At 38.2% G+C, this 12058-nt stretch overlaps 1 protein-coding gene across 18 annotated transcripts in view; it reads left to right on the top strand.

The window, feature by feature from the left end:
• LOC129367878 (calcium-activated potassium channel subunit alpha-1-like) overlaps positions 1-12058 on the top strand; it is an 89056-nt gene that overhangs the window by 60973 nt on the left and 16025 nt on the right. For 10 of the 18 annotated variants that reach the window (XM_055042510.1, XM_055042511.1, XM_055042514.1 and 7 more), the window contains 2 exons: positions 3469-3501; positions 7754-7847. In XM_055042510.1, coding sequence (XP_054898485.1) covers positions 3469-3501; positions 7754-7847 — 127 coding nt within the window. The remainder of the gene's footprint in view (positions 1-3468; positions 3502-7753; positions 7848-12058) is intronic. The other 8 variants (XM_055042515.1, XM_055042512.1, XM_055042522.1 and 5 more) reach the window with 1 other exon arrangement.

Genomic DNA, 12058 nt, shown 5'->3' with positions numbered 1-12058 from the left:
TGCTATTTTTTTCAGCATGGAATAAGTTTACAATGCACAACTTCAGTGTGACTTAACAACCAAACTTAGACGCACGTTTAAATTGGTTGTTTGGTCTTTGTGGTGTTGCAACACCTAGTTATGGCCAAAGTTTTAACGATCTAGCAGCTTCTAATTTAGATTTGAAGTTGGGTACTACAACCCCATGGGCTAATGCTGCCATTACATTTGAAAATTGGTACAGCGTTTAGCCGTGCAGCTGTTATGGGTGCACTTCTTCACACATTTGTGGAATATTTAAAAAAGGATAACTACCATTTGAATTTGCTAGCCTGGTGTTTTATCCAGGGACATTTGCTCAAATCATAAAAGAGCCTTAAATTTTTTATTTTTAACAAATTGTATCAACTCCCTAGAATCTCTTGACATATATTAGTGAACTTTCTTTATTTGTATCTCCCTAGTTTATCTAAATCCTTTCAAACTTCTGAATAGTTTGTGTCAGAAGAGTTGAAACTGGCAGGATTTTTGACACCTATCAAATTTTGGAACCAGTGTAGGTGAACTCTGCCAATTCTGGCAAGATGATCAAAAAACAGACCTGTAGGTATAAATAAATCTGTGTGGGTCTGCAATAAAAACAGATATCTGCACCCATATTTAGTAGTTTTTGTTTGAACATCTCAAGCAGAAAAAAATAACCATTCAAAAAAAATTCTTAAAAGCTCAAATACATGACTGTTGTGCCTGTTAAGAGTGTTTTTTTTAAACTCCTGACCAGAACTGCAGATGTTTGCTTTAGCCTTTTGACTGTTGGGTCAGCTGGTGCTTGTCTTTCCCTTTGCATTGTCTCGTTTGGAAGCTGTTTCTCTCTGTTGTGAGGCATGCAGGTATTTTGTTTAGAAATTGTCAATCAAAAATTGCCTTTGCATAAATTAAATAAACAGTTAACCAAACGTTGAGTTTCCTCAGTTAAGGCTTTGCAGGACGAACAGTAACTGTTCTTCTAGAAGAAGAAATAAAGCCTCCTGTACTCATCCCTGCAGCCAAACTTTAGATACACACACACCAACACAAAGTCACTTTTGGAGGATTTTAATGCATGAACTTTGGAGATTATTTTGAAGAGAGTTTGTTCATGTTTTCCCAAGAATAAGTGAATACAATATATGTAATCCAAATACATCACTAACCAACCCTGCAGAAATGAGAAATGCAGGATTAGATATTATTAAAAGTAGATGGCACCGAGAATTTAAAAGTGATCTTGAGAACACCTGAGGGGAATTTCTTTTAGGAGACTTCAGCACATATTGAGGTTAATGTAGTGGCTTTATTAAATTAGGATGAAAAGCTCTGAGGGTAAAATCAGCAACATGTTGAGCAGATAAACCAGTGCTGTGTTTGCTGGATGTGCTTTCCAGCTTTTAGTTTCCTAACCCTGAGTGAAGTCTGCAGTAAGAGGATTGGAACAGAGCTGGATCTTATGTGGCATAACAGAGAGTGCTGGATCATATTGAATGTAAAAGAATTGATTTCAGATGAACGGGAATCTTTAATTCAGGTGTGACTTCCCTTTAAAGGCTGGGGGGAGGCTGTCCTGATGCATGGCAGCAGACTTACAGAATGTGTCTGAGGTTTCAGAGCAGTTTGCTGGAAAACATTTTCGACTGCCATACAATTTTAGTAAATATTTCCAGATCAAAGACCATTCTGAGTGGAGTTAAGCTTCTTTGGGCATTTCCACCCCTCGGCGTGTCTTCCAGGGCTGTTTGCTGTGAGATTCGCCTGCCTAAGAGAGCTCCGGCATGGCTGCACATCCGCTGTCGACACAGTGCGCAAGACACACAGAGCAAGGCCTTATGCGGCCTGACGTGGAAATTATGTTTGCATTTTCATTTTTGGAATGCTACCGGTTATCATGAAACTCAGCCTGACAGTTCGTAACCACCAGGCAAACCAAGATGCCCCCACCCTCCTCTGCTTTACTCTGGTTGTGGGACAGATGCTAGCCTGTTAGTCCTGTGACTCTGCTCGCGCCCTGCAATTGCAGGCGACAGATGCCAGGACCAGCAAGGTCCCTGTTTGAACATCGCTGTCACCACCGTGCCTTAAGCTCAATGCATGACCTTTATTGTGAGCAAGGGGTCGAAATAAGTCACTAATGAGCAAGTGTGGGATTCATACACACAAAAAAGTGACTCACACAAACGTCTGCACATTCATGCTGGTTCTCAGGGGGAAATCTGACAAATGAGAAAGTGATTTAAGGAACAGTTTGATTATTTATTTTGGTAACACAAAACTCAAAATCAAATGCTAACCTTCTTGAAGTTGTAAGAGCTGAAGAAGATGACATTTTAATTACGACTATAATAAATAATGCTGGAACAGAAACCTCTTAAAAATATACACTAACTTTATATTGTTTAAATGTATGTTCCTTATTTTTCTGAATTTATTTGACTTTTGTTGTACATTAAAACAATCAGAACATTTGAGCTTCGTACAGACACATTTTAAGACTTTTGTCATGTTTTTCTTGCAAACGTTCATAATTATGGCTTGCACTTAATGCAGCCTAACCTACAGTTTCTCAAAAAATAGGAAATTACCCCCAAACTCAATAAAAAACATGTTCAATACAAAAATGTGATATTATGGCCTACACTTTCACAGGGAAAATTGCTGACTTAGCAGACTTAACAAGGAGGGCAAACTACAAAAGTGCAGTGCTAAAGAGGCTGGCTGTTTATGGAGTGCTGTAAGCAATCATATCACCAGAAAGTTGAGTGGGAAGGATTTTTTGGGAGGAAAAAAGATACACTAGCAGCAGGGATAACCACAGGTTGAGGAGATTATGAGCAAATTCACGTCAAAAAAAGATCCTGGAGGTGTGGGTTGTGGTTGGAGTATTCACCCATACAAACCACTGAGCAGATACGTGTAAATAAACTTTCAGAGTGCTGTTTTTACTGGCCTGTAACAGCCAATCTGACCTACAAAGGTTTCCTTAGAGTTCTCAGAAAGATGCTGAGAAAGCTGAAATGCTAGTCAAAGGTTTTAGGAAATCATTTTGATGTGCCACCTGGACTCTGGGGGTCAATTACCAACAATTTTCTTTTTAAAGTCTCAGAAAAAAAAACTAATTAGATTGTGATTTATATATTTATTTTGCTTGCTAATTTTCACAGTCAATTAACAAACACACTAATTGTCTGATTAATTAATGTGTAAAAACATTGTAGCATCTCAGCTTTGACATCAAAATCTATTCATTTTTAAAAAATAATTATCCAACATAAACGTCTTCTTTTTTTATTCTACTCTCTAATTTCTGTTGTCTTCAAGGTTCATTTCTGGATTTCTTTTCAGTGCCTTAAAAGACAAACTCCTCAACCTTCAATCCACTGTTTTCATTTTTAATTTGCCTTTCATTGCTGTCTGTTTTCCCCTGTAACCTCTTATTCATCTCTGTATTTTCCTCAGCTAAAAATAGCTATAATGGATATATCAAATCAAGTAAGTGCTGATTTCCTCTTCCTGACGTCTCTCTCTAACACTTCCACATGCGCATTCGCAACTGTCACCACCTGATCTCTCTCTAACCTGCTGCATTTCAACCATCTCCTCTGTCATAATCCATTATTGCATTTTGCATTCAAAGCCGGAGGAAAATGATTCTTTAGGCTGGGTGTCGCCACTAAGGGGTGCTGCTGCCTCACTGTATGTGTGAATACATTAAATCACTGATAAATTCAAAATGTAACAAAAATGTTTTGAGTAAACATATGTGCAAATCCCAAAATGGCATGTTTTTTTTTCTTCTGGAAATAAATAATGTATAAATATATAAAAGTAAGAATTGATATAATATTTTGGCATCTTTTTATTTAGCCATCAGGCAAGTGTCATCCACTTCACTTTTAAAGGATCTGTGCAGCAAATCTGCCACATTGTGTTGTCCTGAAGAAGTGCTGCTCATGTTTGACGTGAGGCAGATATAGAGGAGGTCTGAAACAGGGAGGATAATCTGCTAGACAGCTGACTGTTAGAATAATCATCTCTCTTCTCCAGTTTTAGCTTCCAGACATTTTTCTCCCCTTAGTTTAAATAAGCATTCCTCTTCTCTCTCTTTTATCGTCACTAGTTTTTACCTCCTTTTATTGTCACTGCCTTAGCCTGAATTCCACTCCCCGTCCTCTGTCAGTGACGAGCTGCACACAGCAGCCGTGGCTGCTATAATTCACAGTGTCACCTCCTTCTTCTTGTGGCACAACAATCGCTAAAGCACCTGAAAGCAGGTTTATTAATTTATGTGTATAATAAATATCAAAGTAAAATGTCAAAAGGAACATTTCGTCTGTGGTGAATATGAGCTGGTTAAGTGGCGTTAAATAAAAATGAGGTTTTGTTCAATTATTCAGATATTAGCATTCTTGTGCCAGAAAGAGTTACCCACCCAAACTAGTGATTGTACTTTAATTATTAACTTGTTTCATTAATACACACACACACACATAAAAGTCTTATTAAAGTCACTTTAAATGAAGTCTTAACTTAAAGCGCCTTGCAAGAGCGTTTATATATCCCTCAAACCTTTCAAGATTTTATGTAAAACAACAAACTTTGATAATTTTTTTTCTATCTTTATTTGATACAATAGATTTACACAAAGTAGAGTGTGAAGTGAAAGGAAAAGGCTACATGTGTGTTTTTGCAATATGAAAAGTGTAATGTGTGTTTTTATTCAGCACCCTGTATCAATACTTTGGAAAACTACTTTTGGCATCATTTATACCTGCAGGTCCTTATATAACATCTGGAGATCAACATTTTTGTACTTTCTTTTTTGCAACAAAGCTCAAACTCAGATTGGATTAAGACCATTTGTAAACATGAATTTGTAAGCATTGGCCATGTTTTTTCTGTCTCTGCTAACTAAAAGCAGCCTTGCAACATGATGCGGTAACCACATGTTTCACTGTGGGGATGGTGCGTTCAGGGTAATGAACACTGTTAGTTCTTCATTATGTGTAGCATTTTGCACCAGGACCAAAAAGTTCAGTTTTAATCTAATCTGACCAAAGCATCTTCTTTCACATGTTTGTTTTTAAGTGACTACTTAATGTAGGTTGCACTTGATTGTATTTATGGGCATAAGAATAATGTAGATGCATAAATGCACACCAAGCTTTTTTTTAATTTTTTTTTATAACTTTATATAATTTTTCTTTCACTTCACAACTCCTAAAACTATATTATGTTTTGGTCTGTCGCATAAAAATAATGAAAACATTGTATTGTATTAGTTTATGAAACTTGTCAAAATTTGAAAAAGTGTTATTAACACTTCTACAAAGCACTAAATGTTTTCCTGGGCAAACTAAAACATTAATCTACTGAAGAAAAATGTAGTGCCAATGACTAAATTTTTTATATTCATTCAACCATTTCTAACAGAAGATTATGCTGCTTTTTTAGAACGTATGAGCTGACTTAAAAAATCATACATCTGTTGATTTTGATTCCTCTTCATTTAGCAGTAAACGGCAGCCCTGTAACCCTACCGCCACCTTATCAGTCCAAATCAGCCAAACTGAACCATGTCTCAGCCAGCGTGGTCTCTAGGGGCCCCCACAGAGTTGTTGCTGTCCCCGTTCCCTTGGTAAACAATCGCAAGGGAAGCCTACGGCCCCTCAGCAAGCCCTCTGCCCTGAAACTGAGCCTCGTGGGCTCCAGAGACCTGGCCCAGGTCGGCCGGCTGCCAGGCGTGGCAGAGGAGACTCGTCAACTTCAGCGGGCACGAAGCCTGCCGGTGAAGTACAGATACCACCCCGCTCACCCCAGTGTCACCACACTCAGTCGGCGGCAGTGTAAGAGCCAACTACCCCACCTCCCTCCGACTCTTGCTGTGTTAGGCAGGCCTGTGTTCAACAACAGCACAACCAAAGCATGTGCTTGCCAGGCTGGAGTGGCTGCATGTGTAGCATTCTTTACTAATGACCCAGCCTGAGCAGCTGTCAGCTGCGAAACGTTAAATATTAAACAGGCCGAGCAAAGATGTGAAGGGCCCCGAGTGTTGGAGCGTCCCTCTCCACTGGCGGCCCATGTACTTCCACTTGTTCCATTATGATGTCAGTCTTAGACATGCAATCAGTGCTGGAAACCCTGAGTTCATCTGCAGATGAGAATCAATCTACGACTTTATTAATTTTAATGAAAGCACTTGCAATTTCTTCATATGTTTTTAAAGAAAAAAGCAGATGGAAAAAAACTATTCACAGCTTCAATCATTGTGAAAACATACTCAAGTGTGTCTTTAACAGCCTTAACACACTGTAACAAGCCATTCCCCCAGAATGGTGGCTGTTAAAGCTCCATCAGTAAAGCTGCTTCTCTTGGCTCCTCCTGTTTATTTTCCTGCCGACTTGTTCCCTCCTGAGCTGTGATATTACCTTGTGAAAATATTTGCCTGATTGCTTGACCCATGGGATATACTTATCCTTCAGTCCCGATGAAGAGCTCAGCACGGTTTGGTGGAGTGATAAAGACAATGTCCGAGGGGCATCTGCGCTGTGCATAAATCACCCTGGCACAGGGGCCAACCTAATTACATGAGCCATGGCCGCCACTCTCAAGATGAAGGAACACTAGAAATTTAGAGGAGACACTCTTCTGCCCTTCATTGATTGTACTGCAGGATACTTAATATTTGAAGACGTTAAATGAATGACTAAAATCAGAATGCAAACAATCTTTCTTACCTTGCAGGATTTCTGCCTGCAATGTAAGCAAGTGACTGTACACTGATAGCCTTTTAATCAAATAAAGCTTGATGCAAGAAATTATTTTCTGGAAAAAAATAAATTAAACGAAAGAGGAAACTTCTTGCCTGATACTTACATGATCATGACTGCAAAGGTCTAATATGTATACATGTGTGTGAGAGTAATCTAGAGTTGCGAAAGAAAAAATAAAAATTAATTTAAAAAAAGAACATTTCAGTCACCGGAAAGCACGATTCGGGTAGCATCATTAGCATCATTAGCAGCTAAGAGTTGCCAAGTTGTATTCTCACAGTGCTTAAAAATATATATTGTATATTTTTTTGATCTTGTCTGTTGTTCTCTCACTCTCTGTTTCTACCAAGTATCCAAAAAAGCTCCCCCCCAAAAAAAACAAATAAAAAATAGCAAAGGCAAATTCTGGCTAGCCCGACAAGAAGTCTAGCTTGTTGACTCCATCACACAACAGGACAGCAAATGGTCAACTTCCTTTTTACTTAAAAAGAAGTGACTCAACGCGTAGTCATCTTCATTCGCAAGGCCTGCATTGTGACAGTAAACCTTTTTTAACAGACATAATCACATCCTGGCAGCAGTTGCCAAGAAGATACCTTACATTGATAATAAATATTGAGAAATTTCAATATCATGAGAGGATCTCATTGACCCTTACTATATCATTATGTTAGAATTTTTTAAAACCTAGATTACATCCCTGGGTACAAACTGGATTTTGGTAATCAGCATGAGGGTTTATGGCGGCACTCTTGCATGTTTGCATTTCTAAATATGTCCATTAAAAACATTTGCCATTGTTTTCTGTCTGCATTGACTGTCCTCTATTTCCGTCCAGCAACATTCCAGCCTGTTTGTTTCCTGTCTCTTTAAACTCATCGGCCTCTCTCTCTGCTCTGTCATCTCTTCATGTGACTTTTACTTCATGTCTGATAACGCTGCCGTCCTCATACCTTTATGTTTTGTTTTAGTTGAAGAGGACCAACCGACAGCTCTGTCACCCAAAAAGAAGCAGCGCAATGGAGGCATGAGAAATTCACCAAACTCCTCGCCCAAGATAACAAGGTACGACACTGATATCTCATGAAGAACATCTTGAAGAGCATGTTCTGTAAACCCCAGTCCACTCCCTGAACCCATTTTTTCGTCAAAAAACATGTCAGACTTGCAAATGCCAAATGGTTTCATGTGACAACTAGAGACTCGAGCTCTTAAACAGGTCTGGCACTAATGACAGCACCTAACAGGGAGAGAAGCTCTAAAGGATGGATAGCCCAAGGCTATTCATCTATTGTCGGATCCCTCCGAGGTCTTTTCAGCACGTTAGGCCACAGATGATATGTATCATCGCAATGAAAGGCGAATTCAAATGTTACCTTGCTTTTATCTTGTCTCATGAAATTAAATCAGCGCTTATTGATCCTGACTTAAGATAACGCTGTTATTCAACAAGAGACCATTACCAGAATGAAAATAGTAGCTCTCATTGTCATTAAGTGCCATGTGATGAGAAAGCCATGCAGCAGGGAGGACCTGCAGCTTGACGTATATACAATGGCACAGATGTAATTTCATTAAAACTGACAGATGACTTTATTTTAGCATTGGCTAATATGGGGACTCCTATTTGTTTGATATTTATAAGCCAAACCCAATTGCATATATTATTTAACATTACAAGATAAGGTACAGGTAGGGCGTAAGCAAAGGTTAGACAAGTGACTTTGTTGTATTATGAATAAAAGTATTTACATGCATTGGTTAGTTAGCATTTTCTTTGATCGGAGGCCTTGGGTTTTTCAGGGTGGGTGTTTGCCCTCTATTTGATTTGCTTCAAAGTGTTCAGGTTGAATTGCTACAGGGGTTTTCCGGACTCTTGGGTTACAAAAACCCGAGCTTTTCCAGCACTGTAGCCATCAGCCAAATATGAACCCACCAACCCGATCCATCTACTCACCACACTAATCCACAGCAATACAGGTGGATCTGTTATTCCATTCAGCGCCTGCTGTCTACACGCTGGAGAGGGATTTGCTGTGGTTGCCTAAGGGATACTTCATTGCAACAAGCGGAGGGAAAAAAAACATCTGGGTGTATGCTGTATCAAATGTGTTTTTATAGGACCTGGGGCCTCAAGGCCTTTGTAAATAAGTAATGATCAACAGATTGACTGTGGGTTTTTGAAGAGCAACCCTTTGTCAGTTTGCATGACGGGAGGGTTTTCAAAGTCGTTTCTCGCCCTCAGTGCTTGTGTGAGTTTAAGTAGGACAAAAATAAAGGATGTGCATGCAGTTTCATGCATCTACAAATTATCTGTACATTATCACATGTATGTCCTGTTACAACCAATGTCTCCATCAACATTGTACACTAGACTTACTTTTTTTTTTTTACATGATTTATCTTGGCAGAATAGTTCAAACTCAAGGCTGGACAGGGAGCATCTGTGAACATCAGTTCTTAAATCTTGCCAGAGATTCCTAATTATATTCAAGTCTGGATTAAAACATGATTCTTCTCTTTGATAAAAAAAACATTTCATTGTAATTCTGGCTTTATGTTTGTTTTCCTGTTGGAAGTGTAATGTAAGCTCAACTCAGTCTCAAGTATTTCTTAGTCTTTAACATAATTTCTTTCTTAAATTGAGCTACATCCATTCATCTTTTCATCAACTTTGACAAGTTTTCCTTCCCTTGTGACAGTAAGGTATGCCTACAGCATGACACTGATTTGTATAACTGTGGGGATGCAATGCTGAACAGCTGAACAGATATGCACCAAACAATTTTCTGATACATAGTTTTAATCTGTTACAAAAGTTTGAAACACATGCATGTTTTTGTTTGCGCTTCACAATTATACGTCATATGTTGAGCTGTCTCATACAACTCCAATAAAATACACAGAAGTTTGAGTTGCAATGTGGGAAAGGTTCAAAAGGTGCCTTTTTGTTGGTGACTGCCTTTTACATCTCATGATTCAGTAAGGTCTTCTAGAAGTCACTTGACCTTTTGATTTATAGTGATGTTAGGTAAAATAATAATAATAATAATAAAAAGAACGACACTTATTTCCGTGAGGCTGTGTCGCTCCCACTTCCAGCACACTAACGCGTCCCGTCTGGAGCTCCGCAACGACGACCTCTCTGAAATTAACACCCCTTCCACAGCCTCCTTGATGGGTCATAAGACACATCTAACTGTGGCATGTCAAAATGTGTTTGGTCACATCGAAGCGCCTTGACATACACGTCATGTCTGCCACTGCACTGCCGAGGCAATTGGCGGTGTAGGATAGTGACAGGCCGTCATGGCTGACAGTGAGCGATAGCTATCCTGGCACAGCTCAGCCTCACCAGTCACCTCTGCAAGGACAAACTGAAGTGACAGCGGCTCCACTGAGTGAGTGCTCAAACATTTGACTTTTGATGAAATATTTAGCCAAGGTGTAAAACCTCTAAGTGCTTTCACTTCTATTAGGACTTGCATTTAAGGTCAAGCTGATTAGACAAAATACTGTTGGAGAAACAGAAAAAAACATGTGGTTATCCCATTTTCTGTTCATGTCTTTTTAGTGCACCCTTTTTTAACGACGCCGTTGGTGTTCGTTGTTACTGACAAACCCAACATTTTAAAGCTTTGTTGAAAACTAAAACTTTTGATAAATATATATTCTAATAAATATACAGTATGACAAAACCAAAGATATCAGTATCAGTAGTCCAAAAGCAGTCATTATTTGAAATGAGGGTCACAGAACCCAGGGGTGAGCTCTTTCACCTGGCCTTCTGAGGCCACAAGTCTTAAACAGGATCAAATCAAATGCATATAAATCTGAACATTTATTCACACTATGCATTGTTGGTGCATATTTAATGCCCATTTGTATTTTACTTTGACCTGTCACCACTAAAAATTAAAGTGGGGAGATAGAAAAATTTAATTTTAGATATTAAATGCAGAGCTAAAATAATACCCAACAAAAATCAACAATAATATAATAATCAAGGTCGTAACAATCTTATAATTATGTATTAAATTAATTGAGATCTGATAACATTAAAGGGCTTGATATTCACCACTAAATATTTTGACAAAATGAAATGTTTTAGGTAAATAATGAAGAACTGCAGAAATAAATATTAAACTTGTGTTATAAATTTGATGACAGTAGGTGTTATATCTGATTTTTCTTTTATTTCAGATACTGAAATAACTTGCACATTTTTTAAAAACTAATGTCAGAGTAGCTTCCATCAACACTTCCTTCCTTAATTGTCTTTAGTTTCAACGGAAATGTGTTGACGCAAGCCGTATCCCCAGGTTCAATGTCATGTGACTTCCAGGACATTGTACTGAAAATTTTTACAACTCGACTTTTGACCTATTAACTGAGTAAAATATACTATTTAATTATGTGATAAAAGAAAACAAGATACAAATGCTGTGAAGTCCCACCCAAAGAGAAGTATGTGTCTATTAGGGTGCTTTGAGATCTTAAGGCAAATAAAATTACATAACATTAACTATATCCCGTCAAAAAAGAAATAATTTTAGAAACGTGTACACACAGGACCTGCTGGAAGTCTAAGTTCAACTCAGTCTCAAGTCTTATTCAAATGCAAAAAAAAAATGTAAAATATTATTAGCAAACAATATGCTAGCTCTATATAACATAAATTTTGACTAAAGTTGGGTCTTTCTACAAGTATTGTGCACATAAATTCATTGTGCATGCAGTCTATTGTTAAATTAACAGCCAACTGAGTGAGTGGTAGATAGTGACAGAAAATACATTTCCCTCACCAACTGTATCTGCTCTAGAAAGGACATCCAGCTCTTGCCTCGGGGTATTTGAGCCCAAAGGCGAGTTTTTTGGCTTCAGTCTCTCGCAGCCTGAGGGATGGTAGTTTCAGCTGACACTTTCATGCATACTTAACATGTTATTTTAGATGGCATTCTTTTAGAGCACTCACATGGATTAAAGACATTCTCCTCTTATGGAGAGATGACTTGAAGTATTTTAAAGGTTTTGGACAGGGACAGAAGGCTGCTGTCTGGAGTGTTTTAGACATATTCAGCTGTGGTCTGAATCTGACAAAGTAAATGTATAGCATGTGCTCTGTAGTCATCCGTGTAATCTAGCACTTGGTGATTTTTTTTTACATTAATCTGTCAAAAATATATATGTAACACATGAGACTAAGGTTATTTTGTTTTAGATTATAGGGATTTTTACAGTCAAAAGTCTGAATTTATGTACGCTATGGATGGGAT

The sequence above is a fragment of the Poeciliopsis prolifica genome, unplaced genomic scaffold (assembly GCF_027474105.1).
Source record: "Poeciliopsis prolifica strain line A6 unplaced genomic scaffold, Auburn_PproV2 SCAFFOLD018, whole genome shotgun sequence".
NCBI classification, from domain to species: domain Eukaryota; kingdom Metazoa; phylum Chordata; class Actinopteri; order Cyprinodontiformes; family Poeciliidae; genus Poeciliopsis; species Poeciliopsis prolifica.
The sequence above is the reverse complement of the archived record's forward strand: the minus strand, read 5'-3'. Positions and strand labels throughout refer to the sequence as shown.